At 38.5% G+C, this 22,903-nt stretch overlaps 1 protein-coding gene across 3 annotated transcripts in view; it reads right to left on the bottom strand.

Moving 5' to 3' along the window:
- Positions 1 to 573: 573 nt before the first annotated feature.
- The window catches only part of nr3c2 (nuclear receptor subfamily 3, group C, member 2), an 84,247-nt gene continuing 61,917 nt past the window's right edge, over positions 574 to 22,903 (bottom strand). For 2 of the 3 annotated variants that reach the window (XM_023964762.2, XM_078952535.1), the window contains exons 4-9: positions 21,626 to 21,742; positions 20,916 to 21,257; positions 19,464 to 19,608; positions 16,216 to 16,346; positions 6,801 to 6,958; positions 574 to 6,238 (exon numbers count right to left, since the gene is read on the bottom strand). In XM_023964762.2, the coding sequence (XP_023820530.1) occupies positions 6,083 to 6,238; positions 6,801 to 6,958; positions 16,216 to 16,346; positions 19,464 to 19,608; positions 20,916 to 21,257; positions 21,626 to 21,742 (1,049 nt within the window). In that variant the 3' untranslated portion in view covers positions 574 to 6,082. 3 annotated transcript variants of the gene reach the window in all.

Raw genomic sequence — 22,903 nt, 5'->3', positions numbered from 1 at the left:
CATCTGGACACTGGAAGTTTGAACTTTCAGGGGTGTTCTTCAGCCAAGCAGAGAGCACAAATGTAATTTATAGTGAGACTTGATGTATTATTGAGACTGAAAACTCAGTGGGAATTTGGAGGAAAGTGAATTTCATACATAAAGGAGCAAGGAGGGGAGGGGGGGATCCTCGGCTTGGAAAGTGGGCCACAGAAGCTGCCAAGTGCGGGGGGGGGCAGCCGTGAAATCAGCCTGATCCAATAGATTCTGTTTATCTGGCACAACTACAAGTGAAAGCAAATTGGAAATCTGGGGGAGATTTGGAGGGGGCTGTGATTCAGGGAGGGAGGGGGGGGGGGGGGGTGAGTAAAAAAGTAATACTGTCTGCTCTACAGTCTGGCAAAGCAGCCATTCTGATGAGCCAAGAAACCTTTTTTTTCTGGACATGCACAGCTCCACTATACCAGTACCACATATTTCTATTGGTCTCCCTTTTTTCTCCCCAGTATCTGCCGCTCTGTGCTCATTATCTGACCACCTAATGCAACTTTTGCAGCTTCCATCTCCTCGACACAGAAACATCACGTCAAGACGTCAGTTTAACAGTTTTATTAGAATCTTGCAATAGTTGTGCAAACACAAGTATGGCAATATCTGCATCAAGATATACAAGAGTGACAGGTTTCAAAAATGCTTTATTGGTTTATGGTGAAGGAGGTTAGCTGTCTGTTTGCTTAGATTGTACTGAGTAAAAAGTCTTTTTTGAAACTGGAAAAAAAAACAAAAAAAAAAACAAGAGCATTAGTTTATATTAGTCAGTAATGCACTGCCATGGCTGTGGAGATATGGCTTTAGTATCTCTGCACCCGATTCAGGACTCTGAAAGGAAAGCTGCGTTGATGCGAGACTCCACAAACACACAATGAGATGCACTATTGTCAGAAACAGATGAGTTGGAAGTGTGTTTTCAAAGACCACATGACTTTTTCTGACTGTGGGACCTGGCAGTATGTTCTGATTCAGTTCTTCTCTGATTTATGGGAAAAATGTCGTATTCACGCCTTCCAGACAGATGGATAAGAGTTTCAATACCATTTCTTTAACTGTGCTGCAGTAACACACACATCAGCATAGCAGCTCAATGCAACATGAGCTTGAATAGTTTGATCCACAAATCAATTATGTCTGGTATGCGTTTCGCATGCGTCCCAAAACGGCCAAAAAATGTATCCGTTTGACCAGATCAAAAATATGCTGTGGCATAATTTATTTGACATGTTTTTTTACATTTGCAGAAAGAGAATTGAAACGTTTTCCTTTATTCTATATCTTGTTGCTTTTTCAGACACCTTGTTACATCTTTTTTTTTTTTACATAGCTTGTTTTTGCGCAAGGGAGTTACTGCTAAATTTGATGTTCTTTTACGATGACGATTAGGCTATTTTAGTCTATATTTCCAATGCTTAAAATGATATAGTAAAAACTAATTTTAAAAAAGTTGAAAAGAAATTAGCTAAATTACATTTAAAAACTTAAGTGTTTAGCAGATGTAAAGATAAAAAAAAAGTCAGATAAGACAAATAACTGTCAGTAAGGCTGCTCTTAGAGCTTTTACAACCAAAAATAAAATAATTGAGATATAGGAAAAACCCACATCTCAAAAAACATAGAAGTATTTAAGTTAGAATGAGTTGTATGAAAACAAAATGAAAGAACACATTTGAACTATTGATAAATATTTCAAGATACAGGAGGTTGGTGAAATCTGTGACTCCTAGGAAATATTCCACATCCCCTTTAACCTGTCAGAAGTAAAACGTCCGCACACTGCACAGTTTTTTGGACCTGAACTCATCATAGATGGTCAGAAAAACACTAAAAAAATTATGCTGGCCTTAAAGAGACTGGTCTACCTGGAAACTGGATCAACTTTTCACTAGAACGGGAATCTTAGGGAGTAAGTATGATTCCCAAATTTTCTGAAAAATTCAAACTATTCATTACCAGTTAATACAGTTTTATCCTAATAAAGGATGCAAACCTGGACCAACAAAGTAAAGTGTACTTTGAGGTGTGCATGATATGTAGTTAGGATGTATTGTGATCATTGGGTGCATGATCATAATACATCCAGATTTTTATCATTTCCGTACATGTGGTTCTCAGTTTTTGAGCTGTTCTCAGCTTTTGTTTCCATCTCGATCTTAAGCATCTGCTGCATTCTCTGGTTGTAGATTCATGTGTTCCCTGACTGCAGCCTTTATATTCTGTGGTATTGATCTTTTTATCCAGTTTTCACGAAGGCAGTGAATAAGTGCATTTCCCAAAATGCAACTATATCTTAACAAAACGGGGGGAAAAAATACAAAAAAGGAAAAGAAAAACCAAACAGAACACAGAGCTGTGAGTCTGTTTATATTCATGAAGGAGTGAAGGATGGAAGGGTCATAAACTGTTCTGACAACATCCCATTACTAGCCGTCTTTGGGTCATGTTTCTTTTAAATCTTGTTTTGGCAGTTAGTGCAATATGACTAGTTCATAACTGGAGGGAGATGGTCCCAGGCTGAACTGCGCAGTTTTCAGGTGTGCTCTTCCCCTTTGTTTTTAGCTAAAAATTCAAACTTTCTTGAAATATCCCAGCTGTGATGTCTTGGTTTTTATCTTTATTGTGGTTCTTATCAACAATGATAGGTTAGAAAATCATCTGAACAGCAACAAGGATCCATCACTTAATACATCTTGTTAGAAATCAGAAACTTTTTTTTTCCTCCGTTTTTTTGAGTCAAGTTAACAGTAATGCAAAAAGTAAAAAACAAACAAAACATCTAAACTTAAAGAATTTTACGAAATAAGATCATAAATGTACTCTCTCTAACATTCAGGTAGTTCCATAAGTCTTTCACAATATATGATACATTCATTTCTCATTTTGGACCATTCCAGCGCCAACCGCTTCACTAGAAACTCTGCTCCACGAGCCGACACAAACACACAACTGGGAAATGCTTTTTTTATCCTCCCAATGTTGCAACAAGATGGTTAAAGTACAAATGTTTTTATACTATACTCAACATAAAGACTTGCTTTATTGTACTATTTACAATATATATTTATATATATACTGTAAAATTGTAAATCAGGTGAGATAAAAAGGCACAAATTTCCCTTTTTTTAAATACAATGTAAACATCTCATCAAAAGCATGCAATATATTTAATTTTACAAAAAGGATATCATTTATAGACAAAGTACTTAAATATTGTTTTCCAGCAAAATATAATTCTCTCAAAAATACTTTCCCACTCATCCTATGAACCGACAGTTTTTCTTTAAAATAATAAAAATAATTAAAAAAAAAGGAGGAGAAAAGGAAAATGTAGATTGAATAGTGAGACTTTTCTGATTGGATGTTGTCGGAAAATTAATGCAATGGTGTGAATTAGTGATTTTAAATGACAATGTGAAGTGTAAAGACAGAGTATTGATGCTGTTTTAGAGATTCCCAACATTTAGGTCTCGACTGCTAAAAGCTTTCCCCAAGAAATGATTATATCTATTTTTTTTTATTTGTGGACTGGTTCATATGTCCTCCTCTGCTCTTTTACCCCCCTTTTTGGTAACAAAGAAGTGATTCTTTTTCTAAAGCCTATAAATAATTGTGCACCCCTTTAAATTAGCCGTCCCCAAACAGAAACTATAGCAAACTGGTACAGTATTGGGAGAGCTTAGGCCACAGATGTAGTACTGTCTAACTTTCTTCTGGGTGACCATGCATTAGCCACCCCCCATCCGAAAAATTAAGAGATCACAGTCGCTTAAAGGAAAAGAGAACTTCTGCTAGCTGCGCTAATGGCTTGTTTTTCACATTGTTTCTCCTCTGTGCAAATCTAAAAGTGGGAAGAGGATATGGCTAAAAGCTAAAGCGTCTATGCAGAATCCCCACGCTGAAAGAGCAGATGAGCTGTTCACATGCTTGCCAGGAAAGAAAACAAAAATACATACACATTCACAGAGAACGATAAACCAAATATTAATCACACCTCTGCACACTCATTTCCCTCTCAGTAGCATCATGTTAGCTTATCGCAACCATTCAGAAACCAGTTGGGTGTAAGAAAAGGTAATGGTCCAGAATTCTAGGCCTGTTCAACTCAAAAGCATTGCCAAAAAACAAACAAAATAAAAACAAACTGACCAAGCAAGTTAGGAATCGGGAACACAACATGATAATATCTGTTCTTCATCTAGCATTCGGTACCTCAAAACATCATCTGTACAACAGCTGTATAGGGTGAGTGTAAGAAGCGATCCACTGTACACACTTGTCATAAGCACTGCAGAGTAATGTTCCTTTTCAATAATGTCAAATTTACAGAGTATGTGTGTTTAGCTGGGATGTCCTTATAGTAATCTGTATAGGCTGTCTACAAGTTGCTGTACATGTTAAAGTCTTGCTTGGCTTTGTAGAAATGAAGCACCTTTATGTAGAATGGCGAGCTTTGTCAAAAATGAAAGGTTTGCAATTCGGCTTTATTTAAAAAAAAAAAGGTTTTCCTCCTTCTTCTTTTTCTTTCTGGGAAGAGTAGATAAGTGTTGGTTCACAATGGGCTGGTTTTGCTTCATTGTGGGTAAAAACAGACATTTGGACAGCTGCTCCGGTGATAACACAAATGACAGCTATTATTATGGATGCACCTCAGTCAAATCCATTACCAGCACACGATTATTGAAATCATTTTCCATAAATGCATTATTTCTATTATGCAGCACTTCTCACTAATCTGTTTTTTTTCATCGTCTTTTTTTGTTTGTATGTTTGTTTTCAGCACAAAGGTAAAATGTTGCATTATAACTACCTGTATTTCAACTAAGAACCCAAAAAGTTCCTTCATGAAAACACTGGTGAGAAATAGTCATCAGACAGCTGAAGCTTTGGACTTTTGCATATTAGATTTAATTGTTTCCATACACATTTTTGTCTTAAAGTTTGTTTTATTAATGTAAATGTCCAGGGTGTTTTGATACAGACCAAGAATCAGACTTGTTGGGTTTATTGATATTAATCCGCTTATGTCAATAGCCCTTTGGATATTTTCAATTCCAGCCTTTTTGCCGTGCATTTGAAAACTCCTGTGCATCCCCGGGAAGGTCTTTCCCCTGTAGTTGTTTAGCAAACACTGCAAAGTGAATCTTAGGATTGGCTTTTTTTGTAGTGCTATTAAACCAGAGGTTTACACACATCTTTAAAAAAAAAAAAATCCTCCAAAGTAACTGCTTGTCATATATTGCCGAATTAAGAGGAGTGGAAGAATATCAAAAGAATTTGGAGCCCTTCCAGCCCACATAATGACACTCACACCTCCATGCTTCACGGGAGCTTTTAGAGGAAAAATGTGACTGAAATAGTTTAACTTCGATACTATCAGGGGATTTTATCATGATGTACAAGCTGTAACTAGCTTAAAAGGACATAAAGGTTAACAATTTAAAACGACTTTAAATAATAAAGTACAACAAACAATCAAATAAATAAAATAAATCTGTCATTTTATTGGCAATTATGGAGGGAAGATAATTTTTTTTATAAACTGCATGGAACTTCTGGCTTTAACTGCATTTAAAAGAGACTGCATAACCTGGAGTTAAGATTTGTAAAAAAAATTTGACTTGGTTTAAAGGAGGTTTAGTTTAGTGCTGCGTCTGTGTTTGGGAACTACAGTGTTGAAGGCCCTCTACTCAATGTATGTAACCCATGTTTCCAATGCATTCTAGGAAATGTATGGCTTTGTCTCCGTAGAAAACACCGTCATTGTCTTTGGGGCAGGGATGCGTATTTCCGAATGCTTCATCACGATAGTGACTCTGCTGACAACAGGGTAGAATCCATCTCCCCTTTATTTTTCAAGTTTCTGTACTGAGTTCTTTTTGTTTTTGCCTTTGCGTCATTAAAATGTTCCATCCCAAACGAGCGTGCTGGCAAATCAGGGCGGTTCGGTTGCGGGCCAATGGATCAGGCCTTCCTCGCGCCTTTTCCCACCTCCAAATCTCTTCCCCTTTTGTTCCAGTTCTCAATGGCGCTCTGTCCCGCCTTGGGTGGCAACTCACTTCTTGTGGAAGTAGATTGTGTGAGTGAGGCCTGATTCCACCTTTGGTATCTGGTCACTGATGATCTCCACTAACATCTCGGGAAACTCCACCTTCAAGGCCTGGGACTCTCGAAAAGTGTAGAAACAGAAGTCCAACAAGTTCCCCACCAGCTGTACAACCCAAAAACATCCAAAAAGGACATAGATTAGCCTATTGAAATGGTTATTTTTAAATTAAATACATGAAAATCACATTTGTGAAATATTTTTCATGGTGGCCACCCATCACCTGCTGGACTGAGCTGGCCACTTGGGGGCACCACTGATATTTCTTTCTTTTTTTCCTCTTTGCTCTGCATTACTGCAGTAATTCCATCAATCAGTTGTTGTGAATTCTAGTTGGTCATCTCCTCAAAGTTCATACAAGCTGTTGTTTCATCAAGCAGATTTAGCATGTTCTTCACCACGTTCTCCTATTCAGTACACGGAAATCTAGTATTGATCCTCTCACTGCCTCTTCCAAAATGAGATCCTCTTTAATGAATAAATTGAATCCCAATTTAAAACTAAACCTATAGGTAAAGAATTAACCAATACTAATGATTCCACAACTAACATGACAAAGTAGCTAAAATAAAAACTGATGAGCTTCACACGAAGGTGAAAGCTGGATATGCAGGTAAAGCTGCGCTGCACTGTATGCCAATGAGGGAGACAGACCACGGATACTTACATCATGCATGGCGTCCAGCAGCTTGGTGAGCTGAAAGAAGCGCTGCCAGGTTTGGCCGGAGTTGTTGGTTGCTTTTCCCACCGAACGTCTGAGCTCTTTAATGTAATTAACCCTCATCTCCTCAAACGCCGCCTGGTTCTTCAGACCCTCTTTGGGAACTAGGAAGCAGAGAATCGCTTTAGTCATCACCTGGATTCACTGAAAACACTAAGATGCTTAGAGGTATCAACGTATCAAAAAAAATAATATGACAATAAAAAAAAAAAAATTGACTGAAGTAATTTAATTTAGATGATTGGTAAAAATATAGACATAAGTGTCAAAACTTTGTTGTTTTGGATTCAGCCATATAAAAATATTCATTTTGACCATTAGGCAAAAAACTCTAATTTTGCCCCCGCCACATCCTGAAAAACTCACCAAAGTTTGCACGCACCTAGCACCCACGAAAAAATAAATTTTGGGCATGGTGAACCCCCCCACCGAATAAAAAGGTGGACTTCACGGTAGCCAAAACCATCAAAACATGGGGTCAAACTCTATTGCGGGACTCCAAAAAATAGTTCAAAATCCAGGAATGAAACCAAAACACACATAAGGTTCTAAAATTATTATGGGATGGCCATAGGACCTACGGCTAGGTGGTCATTTTGTGGCAAAGTGTAAATGTTGGCGATTTTCCCATTTTCCCACAAAATGGGAAAAGAAAATTTTGTTTGACTGATATTCAAAAAATTTCACACATAAGCCACAAATCTACAACCAAAACCAAAGTTTTTTTACCTTTGACCTTTGGAAGAGGCCGCTGTCTTGATTTTTTTTTTTTTTTACTTTAATTTTTTTTTTCTTCATCAATGTCTATTTAGGGGCTCCGTAGGATATTGAACAGCGTCAGTGTTGCAAAGTCACAAAATTGACATTTCCCTGTGGCTCACACAATTTTTTCTGGAATATTGTGAACATCGATAACCTTCACCTTCTCCATACACAGATATTTAAAACACTGTACCTATCTCATTCAAATAAAAGTATTTATTTGAACTAAGCAAATCCACTTTTACCCGTAATTTGTTTTACATTTTATTTAACTGTGGTGAAAAAAATTGTTTTTTTTTTTTTTTGCTTCGCTTAACGTTATTGTCTGGCAATAATGGAAAAATAAGTTAAAAATAGCTCAGAAGTATGTAAATAATAAACGATAAATACTACAAACATGGCTGGGTTACAGAACACCATGCTAAAATCGGAGCACTACCTTTTAAATTCTATTACACATAAGACTTTTGAAAAATTCAGGGGTTAATGCTCATAAGCACAGACCAAGACTGGGCTGGATGAGACACTGACGTACAGCGTCGTGATCAATATGGCCACACTGTCTTTAAAACTCATTCTTAATCAATCATGAACACAGTCTGCTTCTGAATGCAGACATGATACTTAAAGTTTGCTGAAAAAACAAGCTATAAATGAAAGTTGCATGGAGAGACAGTGTTCTGGACACTCAGAGGAGCAGAGGTGCAGAGGCACATTTCATGACTTTTGAATGGAGCTTCTCTTACTTAAAAGTAAAGAAGAGTTTTTGGTGGGAGTTGAAAAACTTTATATAGTCGATATTGCATAGACAACATCAACTAAAATATGTGGAAAAAAGATTCTGAAAATGTGTTTAAAAATGCACTGCAGAATTTATGCAACAAGAATATTGTTTTATATCAAATTTAAAAAAAAAATTATTTACCTCAAAAAGGAAAAAATAAGTGGACGAAATCTTCTTTCAAATCTTATATTTAATGTACAAACAAGTCCAGCTCTAACACACATGGACAGACTGTACTCTGTGTTTTCTGTCCTGTATTTCATGGCTGACATGATGAGAAGGTGCTAAAACCTTCAGCCGCATTTGGACCCTTTGTTTGTTTTCCTTACCAGCGACCCACATACTCACTGATCAGAGGCTGTTGGGGGTCCTGACATCAGTACCCCAATATGTGGTCTATAATTACCATCTAATCAATTTTGTCTTGTAAAATGTTACATATTTGTTGTCAGGCAGCTGCTATATCTGAGTTAAGGCACTTTTTTATGAAACATGTTAGCTGTTTGTTAGTAAATGCCTCAATGTAAGTCATGTTTCCAAATTACACTTTTTGACCTACCTGTACTTTTTTTTACCTCAACTCTGTATTTACATTTTTTAAGCGGGTTGTGCATTTAAAAAAAGTTACAAAAAATAGAAAGCCTTGCCAGAAAGCATATAGTCTCTTTGCAACTTAGATCACCAGCTTTTACAGGGAAAAGCAAAAAAGAACAGAGAACGTGGATTTTCGGAAGGGATGTGGTGCATGTTTGTGTCGAGACAACGAGCGTAACTGGTTTGAATAGGCGACCGCTTTTGTATCCAATCCAAACGGGGTCATGAGACACCGCAGGCTCAGTGAAACCTTAGCCAAGGTCAGAGAGAAATAACAGCTCTTGTCTCTTTTCTTGTTTCTCTGCTTTCTTCCTCTCTGTGTTTTGCTTGTTTATGCAATCTAGCGTACAAATACACTTTTACAAAGCCACCCAGAGGCACGCACTCGGCTGTACTTACTCAATTGACAAGTTCTGACCCCTCCTGTATAAACATTTACTGCTTCTCCTTCTGGAAGGTTCAAACATGAATATATCTGAATGACTGTAACTCCATTCAGTTCCTCAGATAATTCTGCTTCCTTTGGAACACACACTCACTGGCCACTTTATTAGGCACACCTGTCCAAGTGCTAGTCACCACAAATTTGGCAGCAACTCAGTGCATTTAGGCATGCGGGCATGGTCAAGACGATCTGCTGCAGTTAAACCGAACATCAGAATGGAGAAGAAAGGTGATTGAAGTGACTTTGAATGTGGCAAAGTTATTGTTGCCAGATGGGCTGGTCTGAGTATTTCAGAAACTGCTGATCTACTGGGATTTTCACCCACAACCATCTTTAAGGTTTACAGAGAATGGTCCAAAAAGAGAAAATAATCCAGTGAGCAGCAGTTCTGTGGGCAGAAAGGCCTTGTTGATTCCAGAGGTCAGAGGAGAATGGCCAGATTGTTTGCAGCTGATAGAAAGGCAACATTTAGTCTAATAAAACACTGGTTACAACCAAGGTCCTGCAGAAGAGCATCTCTGAACGCACAACACGTCCATCCTTGAGGCAGATGAGCTATAGCAGCAGAAGACCACATCTGGTGCCACTCCTGTCAGCTAAGAACAGGAAACCGAGGCTACAATTCACACAGACTCACAAAAATTGAGCAATAGAAGATTGAAAAAATGTTGTCTGGTCTGATGAGTCTCTATTTCTGCTGTAACATTTGGATGGTAGGGTCAGAATTTGGCATCAACATCATTAAAGCATGGATCAATCCTGCTTTGTATGGTTCAGGCAGGTGGTGGTGGTTTAATGACGTGGCAAATATTTTCTTGTGCTTCTATGCCACAGAGGACTACAGGCAAAAGGGGATTCAAGCTGGTCCTAGCAAGGTGTAGCTAATAAAGTGGCTGGTGAATGTAAAGTACTCTGCAAGGCCTTTATAAAGCACAGAAAACTCACTGAGAGCTTGACCAAAAAAAATAAAAATAAAATAGAACATTCTAAAAAAGCAATTTTACATTTCTATTTTCCCTGAACAGGATAACCACAGCAGGGATAATAAAAAAAGTTTTTTTAAATCCCGGCTCCTGATTTTGCATTCTTCCCTCTCTTTTTTTTAATACAAAGCATCTCTTTTTGAACTCTAGCCTGGGTTTCAAGGAAGTGCAGTAAAATAGCAGGTCTTGGAGGACTGCCTTGTGCTCGACTAGCCTTTATTAAGTACAGCAGGGCTCTCTGGAAAACCTCCAGATGACCAGGGAGGAAAGGAAAGGGAGGCCACAGCAACAGAAGGAGCAGCTCTGCCATCCCACCACTCACTTTGTATTCTCTTTCTTTCTCCCCATAGCTGTGCACCTGTCTCTTTCTCCCCAGCACCTCCCTGCTCTCAATTCCTCCATCTCACCCTTGATATGTAGCACTGCTCTGCAGCCCTTTTTTTGTTTTGTTTCTCTGCCTTTCGACTTAGCTAACATCATCTTCATTACCTATAAAGTTGCGTTTTTTTTTTCTTTTTGTAGGCAGCACATCTTGTAGAAAAGGGACATTTTTTTTTTTGAGAAAAATATCAACCTAGTGGAAGAAATGCTGCCGGAAGCCGCCACTGATACCACCCACATGCAAACGTTGCAAACAAAACCCTTTTTACGGCATAAGAAGCATAAAGTTTTTTTTTTTTAATATTTTAGGATTTCAAGGAGAAATGGAGCAGCGACAGACACTAGCCAATGACACATGCTGAGATGGACATGCTTTTAAGTATGGTGGGTTGATTCAAAGTGAAGATTTTCCTTCCTCTTGCCACTGACAGGCAACAGTTGGATTAATTAAAATAAGCCAAATGTGTGAAGGCCAGGTTCCAGCACCAACAAACTGAAACCTAAAAAATCCAAGCTCGCTGGCTGTTTCATAACATGAAATAAAGGGAAACTGTTACAAAATGCTTAAATAATCAAGTAGTAAAAGAGTTTCTACACTAACATGGTTTGTTCAATGTCACATACACAAAAAGCTCAATTCTGCCAGAAAAATCTGCTAACTTTGGCATTTCAATGCTGCAAACGGGTTTTCTATTGGACTTCTCAGCATTTGCAGACAAAAGCTGTTGACACACAGGATCACTTTCATCAGAGACGCAGCTGGTCATGTAAACCAAGCCCATTCCTTTTGTTCAAACACTCATGTTCCAAATGTTGCTGTTCCTCACAAGACCACCAGAGGCATGAAGCAAAAGGGAGCAGTTGACCTAAATAGAGTTCTGAGTTTTTTAAGTGCCCTTTATAGTGCAGTAAATACAGTAACCATATAGTGGTTTAACTCTCCAATCCAACCCTAGGGACCCATTGGGTTCCGTTTTTGGAGTGGTTCGTATGACCTGATCATGGATTTGAACCCACAGCATCTCAGTCACAGGATGGACACTCTACCACAATGACAGAACACTGAACGGAGTAAACATCAGTCACTGTGGTCATTTCAGGCTTTATTTTTCCTGTTCAGGATCTTATGGGTGATGGCATAGACATTGATTGAGAATATTTATGTCTACGCCATAACCGTGTAAAGTTATTTCACACATTTGAAGATTCTAGATAAAAAAATGTAGGTGGTGTGTTACCGTGACTCCAAACTGACAACTGTAAAACAGATAATTGAAGTGAATGAATGGAGTGGGTTAATATGATGGCCATTTTTCCAGCTCATGGTCATCATCACCATGGTGGCCGGCAACAATATCATCAGAAAAGCTTCAAAAAACGGGAGAACAGGAGAGACACACAAGACAGATGTTTGTTGGAATAAAAAACAAGTCTTTTCAATATCATATCAATCAGATTATAAAGCTACTATTTAAGCATAAACTTAATTTTAGAACTTGCATATAAAAAAGGTACAATTCATAAGAATTGTAACTTTTGTTTGCCTGTTATAGATATTATTGTTATTCTAACACATGTTTGTTGAACCATAAAACAATTATTTCTAATATAAAAGTTTTACACACTACATGGGGACTGACTTGGTTGTGTAACAAGCCACCTATTGTTGAACAGACTTGGCTTCAGTTACTTTCCTTTTTAAACCTGCTTCATTTTGGAAGTCACAAGGAAACCACAGCTCTAGAAAACTCTTTGAAGACCCAAAAGGTTAAAATGTTTCTTAGTAAAAGTACTTTAAAAAGATGACTAATCAATACAACAATGAGAAAAGCTTAGTAGGAGGGACTGCAGAGGGAAAAGAAAAGACAAACATTTGGTGTTTTTTTTAAACTATTTTTATCAAACCATGATTGCAGCATATGCAATAACAATGCAGAAACTACAAGAGTTGACATAAAAAAAACAGCAGACAAACACTCAAACTCACTCAAATTCTGACAACAAATTGACGAATGGTGAGCTCGCTTACACTCAGGAAGCCCCTTTTGCTTCTGCAGCACAGCATCAGTAGTTATGCAGTTCTGTTCCTCCAGATATCAGCAGAACAAACCTTAACAGACACCTCTTCTGTTATTAAGCTAAATTTGTCTTTTTTTTTTCTTTTAGGAAAAACGTGTGGCTTTTTCCATTCTGGATTCTACAAGGTCAAATTTGTCTTTATTCTAAGAAAAAACGAAGTCTTCAATCATTTTTGACACAGAATAGGAACAAACTAAAAATATTTTTTGGCAACAAGTCAATGCAAATCTTGCTTACCGTGCCTTTTCTTTAGCAGTTACGGTGTGCTACAATGTCACAGCACACACAACATCAAGAGTGTTTTCACAGTTGAAATCTCTGTTAAAGGATTACCAGGAGTAAGATTAAAGAGTAATCTCTGATACTTTATAAATGCATGAGCGTAGGCGCCAGGAGAGCAGGTTTTGCCAGCTCTTTCTCAAAGGTGTGCGCTGGAACAGAACATCAAATCTTCTATGAAAGGCAGTCTTTTTGGTAAGGAAAGGTGGAAGACGCTGAGCGTCTTTGCCACCGGAATACAACCATATCCATCTTTGCAGCAAAGAGAAATTCTCGTCAACAGAAACATGACATGCAGGTACGGTGCCTGCAGATTACAGAGAAGAAAAGGTTTGTGGCAAAAATACTTTATATCCACCTGAAGTAACTTTCTGGTAAAGCACAGACAACTTAAACATACGTCTAAATATATTATGTGGTATATTTACTTTACAGGTGAGTGAATAGTTTTTAAAAAAAAGTAATTTTGCTTTGTTTTTTAAGATTTAAAGACATTTAAAAACGTTTAAAGGTCTTTACATCAGGGGTGAAAATAGATTTTTGTTTATGCCTGCACCATAAGTTTCATCTACATGCATTTTTTAAAAGCAGTAAATGCAGATTATGGGTGAAATGGTTAATCGATGAATTGATTTACCCAAATAGCCTCTTTTTTTCGTGACCGACACATAACTATTGTTTGGGGGGAGGGGGGGCACAGAATTAGCGGATAGCGTGAGGGGAGAGAGGGATGTAGAGTATATTTTCTAATGATGATACCAAAAACCACAAAGATGCTAAAATGAGATAAAGTGCGGCCTGGTTCACAGTTTTAGCAGCAGCATCCTGTAGCTGCTTCTGAATAAAGCAGTAAAGAGCAGCTGATCTTCCAGCCGGTATGGTGTACCTCTGCCAGACCGTACTTTCAGCCCTGCTCTATATCCTTCCATTTTTTTGCACAGCCTCCATAGTTTAGTGTGAAGGAGCTACTCCTGCTGCAACCAAGAAACTAGCTCGGGTCAAACAACCATTTACACGACTTACAGTTAGTCTAATCAAAATCAGCATGGCTAGCATGCTACTGGAATACAAAAGAAGGGAAAATTCCAAAGAAGATCCATGACAGAAAATGCTCTTTGTCTCTTCCTAGATGTAAGATGCTAGTGTGCTTTGAAATGTTTTTTTACACTTGATCTAAAGAGAGGTCAATTTAGCTGTTTGGCAGACTTCTTTTCATATTTTTGGTTCTTCGGATTTTAAAAGGATTAATAGATTGGAAACCAGAATATGTGCACTCACTGGGCTGGCACATTTAAGCAAAGTTACACACTAAATAAAAAAATAAATGCAAAAAAAGGCAGAACTCTCACCTCTCAATCACAGCTCATTTTGCCTCCTGTTCACATGCATTTCAAATGTTGAGCTATGGACACACCAGGCATGTGACGGAAGAGGCTTAGTGCAAAATGTCAAAGTGGTGCAAATCTCACAAATTATTAATAACTCCTCCATGATCAATTTTAAAATGGTTGGCACTTTCGTTAATTAAAAGGGACACCATCTATATGTCACTACCAAATTCAAGTCCCTGATTGATCAAAGATCAACCTTGTAGCGACTTCAATTGTTCAAAACCAAACAGTCGCTGAGAGGCTGACGCTGGGTGGGTCCGGGTATTGAATGACGCGTTTAAAAAACCATAGAGCCTAACGAAGTTTGTATTTTGAAGTTTTAATAAGGAAAAATTAAGGTAATTAAATCCACTTACTATATTGTGATCAAAAAAGAGAAAAAGCAAGGAATCAAGAAAAAAGCACAAAAACGTATAAAGCGGTCAACAAAAAATACGGCAACCCAGCTCACCCCCCCTTCCATCTTACAGCGGGGAAAAACCATGGTTAGATTTTGTCAATTAATGTCACCGCCCACAAACATGTGACCCACCAGCTGATAACCTATTGAATGGCCTATAATCAAATCAAATCTCTATTCATTCACCATACTGAAGACCACACTTAATTCATGGCACCTACAAACCTGGTTTAACTCTCAACGTGTATTTTGTACCTAGAGCCCAAAAAAAGCTGCAGGAACTTGTGTAGCCAAGTGTGGACTCAGGAGTTTTCAGCACGGAGGCCTGAAATGTTCATTTATGTGAGTTTACATAGACTTTTCATTGGAAGTGCCCGCTTGAACGAGCGTTGCTGAGGGCAGTGTGACGAGCTTAACACCACAGAAACTTGTATCTATGGAGCAGGAGAGCAGGAGTTAGCCATGTGAAACAGTTGGTCATGCCGGACTCACATTTTTCAAATTTTCTTGAGTTTTTTACTCATAAAAACTCATTAAAACAGATTCAAGATGAATTAACTGCCCAAATGAGGCCAAGTGGCTCTGCCACTTATACAGCGTGAATTTAAACAAATACCTTAAGACAGGAGTGCTGTTTGCAATTTGCAAGATGCTGCAGCTCAGTGGGACACGCCCATAAAAGCAGGGTGTGGTGCACTGTTGTGTTTTTGGAACAAGCTCGGTCTAAATCCCTGACATGGTAGCACATTTTTTTACAATGATTTATTCCGTGTTAATTGTGCTTTTGAAGAGGTTTGATTGTCATGCGTCACCATCATGTGAAATAATGCATCCCCCATGACTGCTGACGTTTGAGCTGTGAGCTGTTAAAAAGCCAGATGGCCCCTCTCCTCTCCTACTCAGATGGTGTGGTAAAAATGACTGGTCAGACAACACAACAGTTTTCCACCTCTTCTCAGCACATCATAGCCGAACCTGAGCTCTGACAGCTCAGCATTGCTCCTGGACACCGTCAGTATGCCAACATTTCCATGGCAAAGTCAAGTCTCCTCTGATAGAGAACAATGTCGCAGTGTTCCTGACCTGTTCAAATGATTGCATTAAATTTGTTGAGTGTAATTTTCAGCCTTTGGAATTACACAACTTCCCTTTCAAAAGCATTTGCTGGTAAATTTAGACGACGGTGTTCAGTGTTCTTGGACAGTTGTTTGTCAGTGGAATTTTGGACAGTTTTTTAAACAGACAGGTCTGGTTGATACCTACCTGTGCTGAGAAGTAGAAGGACTTTCATTGAGAGGAACTCATCATACGTCAGCTGCAATCGAACAAACTCTTGGCTCACTTGCCTCATGCCGAGACACAGGTCATACATGGCTGACTGTCTCATCCGATCCCTGAAAACAAAATGAAAAAAACTAGTGAATTAAAATCCAGCAAATACCAAAACCTGAACCATTGAATTAAGCATCAGCTGGGATCCATCCTTAGACCTCTTTCAAGCAGCTGGACAGTTCAGTTACTACTTCCTTTTTAATGCATTTCAATTTGAAGGGCTTTTTCCCCACTCTGCTCCAATCAAGTTAGTTAAAGCTCCAAGTGAAAGTGTTTCTTCTTGCAGCAGAAACGGGTTCATCTGGACGAAGAGCAGAAGACCAAAGTCCTCTCAGATCGCAGGCCGCTGTGTACAGTACCACAGCGCAGATGAAGCACTTTTTCAGGACAGTGACAGATGACAGAGGACCTCAGCTTGCACCGTCGTCGCCATAGAAACTCTTACGGAGGGTTGTGTGATTTCAAGCCCGATTGCGGCCGCCGCACACACATACTTTATGCACAAAGGAAATTTAGAAACATGTCTACAACATTTTTACAAAAGGTTTTACAAAATAAAATCAATGTCTATTTTTTTCTCTCTCTTAACTTCAGTACAGTATTTGTTCTATGCAAAAAACGGATTCTGAAGGAAGTAAAAGACCCTTATTTGAAGAAAAATCACCTAATATTCTGTCTTGCAAGAAAAATAATCTTATCAAGAAATTTTCGGAAAGCAAACTAATCTTAGTTTGAGAAAACATGTAACCATGTTTCTAACATGATTGGTTGATATATTATGTATATATTTTTCTTTTTTCGCTCATTTAAAGAAAATCTGCCAACAGGGTAGAGAATTCTTACTTCTAAGGGGGCTGTTTTTGCATTGAATCAGGGAAACTTGATTTTCTTCTGTGAAGAAAATAAAGATCAAACCAATTTGAAACACTGGTAGCAAGTTTAAAAGTGTCTTATAAAACGACCATCTAGGTTAACAACAGTGCACCCTGTTGTCACTTTAGCCTCTGAACGGATAAACGTTTCTCTGAAAGCATCAGAAACTCAAACATGTCTTGCTGCAACTGTACAACATCCCTCACATGCGAAAGCTTTCTCTGCTGAGCAGCTCTCTCTGTGACTGGGAGAACTGTTTTTCAAAGTGTAGAATAAATTTATCATTTCATGAAACTTTGGGCTGGACTTTCCAAACTCTTCACACATTGTACCCCCCTTTTCTCTGTCTCTTGCTCAAATCAATTTTGCTGAATCACAGCTCAAAATGAGCTGCTGGTTTGGGAAAGGAATAAAAAAAGGAAAGCGATCTCTTTCTTTTCCTCTCTACTAGCTACATTTCAGAGTTTTTTTGTGTGAACCTGTGTTTTAGTCTTTTTAGTTTCTTTCCCAAACTGATTTTTCTCTTTCTAAGGTAAAGTTTCAGTGAACAAGTAATCTTTAAAAATACACTTTTTAAAATAATATGAAACAATCCAGAATTTGATTCAATAAAGGTTAGAGGGGATTCTACAGGTGCTCACAATGGTATATGAACCTTTTTAATGCCTAGAAAAAGCTAAAAGATGTGGGAGTAAGTTGAGATTGAGCTCATAAATTTTGAAGCTAGTTTCTCTTTCAAACTTTGAAATTCTGCAGAACTGATGCTGAATCATAGTCTCTGATGATTGATTCTAGATGAAGGTGGAAAACTATGATGGATGGATGAAATTTAGATTCATATCTTGTTTTTAACACTTGTCTTTTTGTTTGTTTTTTTCTTTTTGTCTGAGCAGACTGGTTTTTGTTTTCTGCCAGCATTTTAGGGTGTATTCAGACTGGGAAAAAAAAGGTCCATTGGTCCAGACCAAGTTCTTTTAATTTGTCCAGATTGAGTCCTGAACCTTGCGTTTGGTTTGGACTGAGGAAACCCAGAGTGAACTGAAGCTTTGTCCATTTGGGAGACCACCTCAAAAAAAGGGTCATAGAGCGGTTCCTGGTCCCGGACCAGGGTCAGCTTGGGTATATTCAGACAAAGAATTTGTTCCAGATTATCAGGGAAACAAACTCTGGTTCACATTTATCAAACCAAATGTGTCCAGTCTAAATATGTGAATAAAGTTTAGACTGTTGAGTTGATGTCAACTAATAGGACGAATCTTTGGATACCAATTTGAAGAATTTTGTTGTTCAACTAAAGGTTTATCCATCGTCTTTTTAACAATGTACTAAAAAAAAATACATGTTCTCAACTACTACCATATCATGTTTATTTATGTATTTTTTATGTTCACAAAGGCTTCGGATAATCCCCCAAAAATGTTACATATAAACTTATAAGATTGTTAATTAGAACTCCTGTACTATTAGACATAAAAGTGGCAAATTATGACTGCAAAATGAGAACTCTGGGACATGTAAATGCATGAAGTTTGCTGCTGTGCTTCACGCTGTTGCTGGGTTCAGTTGTTTATTTATTTGGGACAGACTGACCCATTGACATTGACTTATCCAAGCTATTAGTTGGAGCTTTTAAACCTGGCCCTGATTGATCCTTCGCCTCTACACAGGCTGCCTACAGAGGTTTATATTTTTCACTTGCCTTTATTCCATAACGTTCCATTTATCATCGGCCGTGAGCTGCGGCTCCGACCAGATTAAAAGGCCTCCATGCACCTTTCCACTTATCCCCTTGTTCATACAAATTAACACAGATTAAATAAACTGCCAATGTACCAACATAGCTTTGATCTTTTTTTTCGTGCCGCAATTATAGAACCATAAAAAAAAAGGACAAACGTACTGCGTTTTCCTGTGAAGCAGCAGAACTCTGCTCTTAAGATTTTGACCTTGTTTAAAGTGCATTGTGACATTGGGGGAAGGCAACATCAGTACTACAAAAACTCAATGTAGCCTGGCCAGTTCAGTTTTCTGTACTACAATGACACACTTAGAAAATACACTGCATTCTTACATTTCTTATTTAATGGACAAACTCTAAACCCATTAGTAAAGTTATAAAATTGCAAAGATGACAAATTATTCCATTACTATGCTAAAAAACACATAACATCCAAGGTATTTATCTCTAATTAATTCAGAAAAAGCTCAACGATTCTTGACCCTCTGCAGAGGGACAGAGCACTTCAACCAATTAAGTATCAACAACAGGGTAGTGAGTTATTGGAAATCTAGAAGTGTAGACCTACTCATTAAAGACGAGGTCAGGGGCAAAGTAGAGCATCTGTCCATTTGTGTGTTTGTAGGAGCGCCAGCTGAGGCAAAAGGAGGACAAACACATCCACGAGTACTGGATCAGGGTGATTTGGTCCTCTATGGGCAGGACCCGGAAACCTAACGCACAAAAACACAAACATCAGACATAATGGGGGGATCAGGCAACAGCAATGCTTTAACATGTACCGCTGATATACTGATTTATTAGTTTTGGGCTTAATCATTTTTAAAAACTAAACAAGTCAAGCAGTAATAATTTGGAACAAATTCCAACTTCTCAGATTTATTTAATTTCCGGCTTTTGTTTTGTTTGGATATGTGCTGCTAAGGTGTGCCTGCCTGTGCCAGATTTTGTGCCAACGTGATAACCACTGACAAGCATTCACCCAGTCTTGTTTTATGTAAATCTTACTAGGCCTCCGGTTATTGGCACGTTTTCTTAAAAGCTCCCAAAATAGAGTCAAACAGGAAACAAGCCAAACGCTCAATCAAACTCTGGAAAGAACATCCTCTTCATGCAAAGCAAAGGGCACTAGTGTTTTATCAAAGCCTAACGACTATTCTTTATGTGGGTATGTTTATACATCAAAAATAACTCATATGCATTAAAAAGTTTACATTTTTTATTTAAAATCTTCCAGGAGTCTTTAGAAGGTTATTAAATGCAATAGGTTTAGTGTTGACCTTCTACTGGATTTATTACAGGTCATTATGCAGCTGCTCAAACCTTTAAAAAAAAAACATGGTAATGGGACTCCTCTGGTCTCTAATGTGAGTTTTATCATCCCAAACCCAAAACTACCCAAATTGCAGGCAGAGGCATATCTGAAAGTCGAAGGTACTTATTTTGACCCTTCTGTCTGGCTTCTATTTATACGTCCGGATGTGGCAAGCAGACACCATGGAGGTATCAAATATTTGTATTTCAGCAAATTAAACAGGCTCAATGAGATACCTGTGAGCCACCTTTCAATATTTCTACTACTGTCTTTTGAGGGAAACTTGTTTATACATTTTTAGAAAACATTTACAAAAAATGTATAAAGCAGAAAATACAAAGACGTGCACAAAACTGTCAACTGCAGTATCTAACAGCAGGAATGTAAATACTGTCTTTTAATTTTCAATTTGATTAAATATTCATGGAGAAATGGGATTAGCTCTTAATCTGGTTGAAGCCTAGAAAAAAAATTCATTGCCTAAAATGAAAAAAAAAAAAATTAAACTGTACTCTAATAAACCAAGCAGTTAAATCTTTGAAGAGATCAAGAATGAAGATATGGATTAAATGCTTTACCACTCATCATATTGATTCTATTACGCAGAATTCTAGTTTATTTTGACACATTGTACAGCATCAAAAACCTCTGAATTCAAGAGTAGAAGTGAGATACACTACAGTTGAGTAGAGTATGTCCACTAACCTGGAAGTACTTTGGCCCACTTCACCATGCGTACCATCTGCTTTCCAGCCAGGCGGTTGAGACTGGACAGCAAGTGGTCAGTTGTGTCGGGCAGTGTGTTGTCATAGCCAGAGTACACCTCTTCAGGCTCAATGAGCTCCAACACGCTGCAGATGGAGGGCGACAGAAAAGGTGTGACCACCCCAGGCCCGTGGGGCACTAGGGCATTGGCAGCACTGGAATTTAGCTCCTTCTCCGAGGTCAGGTAACTGCCTCCAACGCCACCTGTGGCAGTTTGGCCATCCTTAGAGCTCTGCAGGTCTTCGCTGACTCCCTTCAGCTTCAACTTTTTGGATTTGCGGGCTGTGGGAAACACAACAACAGCCTTTATAAGAATGCAATTGATAGTTTTTAACATAAACCGAGACTAATGCTATTCCTACAAGATATAGATTAGATTGTTTTTTTCATTCCCAACTGTATTTTCTGTCTTCACTGAACACCGTATTGGTCTTAATTCTTTCCGAATTGAAGTATATTTACATCTATCATCACTGTATTTTTTAACCATACTATAAACACACAACTAGTGATTCAATTGCTTTGGCCTTTCGTAACTCCAGCTGTACTTCTTTTATTATATCTATCTGTCATTACAGGATTGATGGGACAAATGCAGTTACAGAGACATGTGACGAGGGCAAATTTAGAACAAGGTCGTGACACTTCACCTCCTAGGTTCATCCCAGCCTGGAGACACTTCCGTACACGGCAAGCTGGGCAGTTTTTCCTTCTGATCTTGTCAATGATACAGTCATTTCTCCCGGCACACAGGTAGTTGTGCTGACCTATAGAGAAATACAGTAAAATAATGTGTATATTCAGTCCACTTAACTGGCAGAGAGGATGTATAAAACAGAACACATTTTGCAGAGTGCAAAGAGGAGATAAAAAGCAAGAGATATTAGAATCTCTAAAAGTTAAATATGTATTATGACTATGAAGGTAGAAATACTGTCTATTTAGGTCTCACCTTCTTTAGTGTATAAGTACTAGTGTATCATAAAGTATGTAGCATTAGAGATTTGGTGGAATCAGGAGACTGGCTGCAGCTCAAACAGTTCCTGACAGTGATGCTAACATGGGGAGAATCCCTCATGCCTCCTGCCTAGCCCTCAGCTAAACCCAATGATCTCCCATTTCAGAGAGCTTCCTTCCGCTTCACTAGCTCTCCACTGTACAGCTACCCTCCTCCTCGTCCACTCTTCTCCTTCTATGACTACGTCTCTCATCCTTTTTTTTTTCTCACGTCCACCAGCTTCTGAGCACCGTGGGCCCACTCACACTCAGCCTCATGCTCACACACACACACAGTTATTCACCCTCGTATGCGCACACACATGCATGTAGGGAGATACACATAAGCGCAGATCGGGAGAAAGCTGCTCAAATGTGAAATTGGAGAGAAGAATTAAAATGTTGTTTCTGGTTCTAAAGATTATTTGACAAACGAAGTGCAATCATAGCACCTCCCAGGTGGTGCATCCCTGTGGGCCACTGTGACCCCAGTTACCTCTATTTAACCCTTTACTATGTGTTTAAAACCTACAATACCAATATAGTATTTAACTTAACAAACATGGGAATGTTTTTTTTTTAAATCAGTTTAGATTACCTTATTAACTGATAATGTTTTTGGCACTTTATTGCATGTTTAAGTTTATTTGCGGGTTGATTTTCCACCATTGCATTGTCATTGTTGCATCCACAGTGCAGACTTTGTGTTCGCCTGTAGGACTGAGCAGAAGTCGTTTTCTGAGCTAGCAGGAGTAGTGTGCACTGTGCAGTGTGTCTGCCTGGCTGCTGCCAAAAGCCAAGAAACTGAGCTGCAGGAGGAGAGGCGGCAGCTGTAGCCCCACCACTATTTCTGGCTAAATCACATGACCGTTACATAAGCCCATTTTTCTTGCTCTAAAAAGCAGTAAACTGCGACACAGGAAACACAATGC

The sequence above is a fragment of the Oryzias latipes genome, chromosome 1 (genome assembly GCF_053564925.1).
Source record: "Oryzias latipes strain Hd-rR chromosome 1, Olatipes_Hd-rR_3.1".
In the NCBI taxonomy this organism is placed as follows: Eukaryota; Metazoa; Chordata; class Actinopteri; order Beloniformes; family Adrianichthyidae; genus Oryzias; species Oryzias latipes.
Note: the sequence above shows the minus strand (reverse complement) of the source record. Positions and strands in the feature narration are given on the sequence as shown.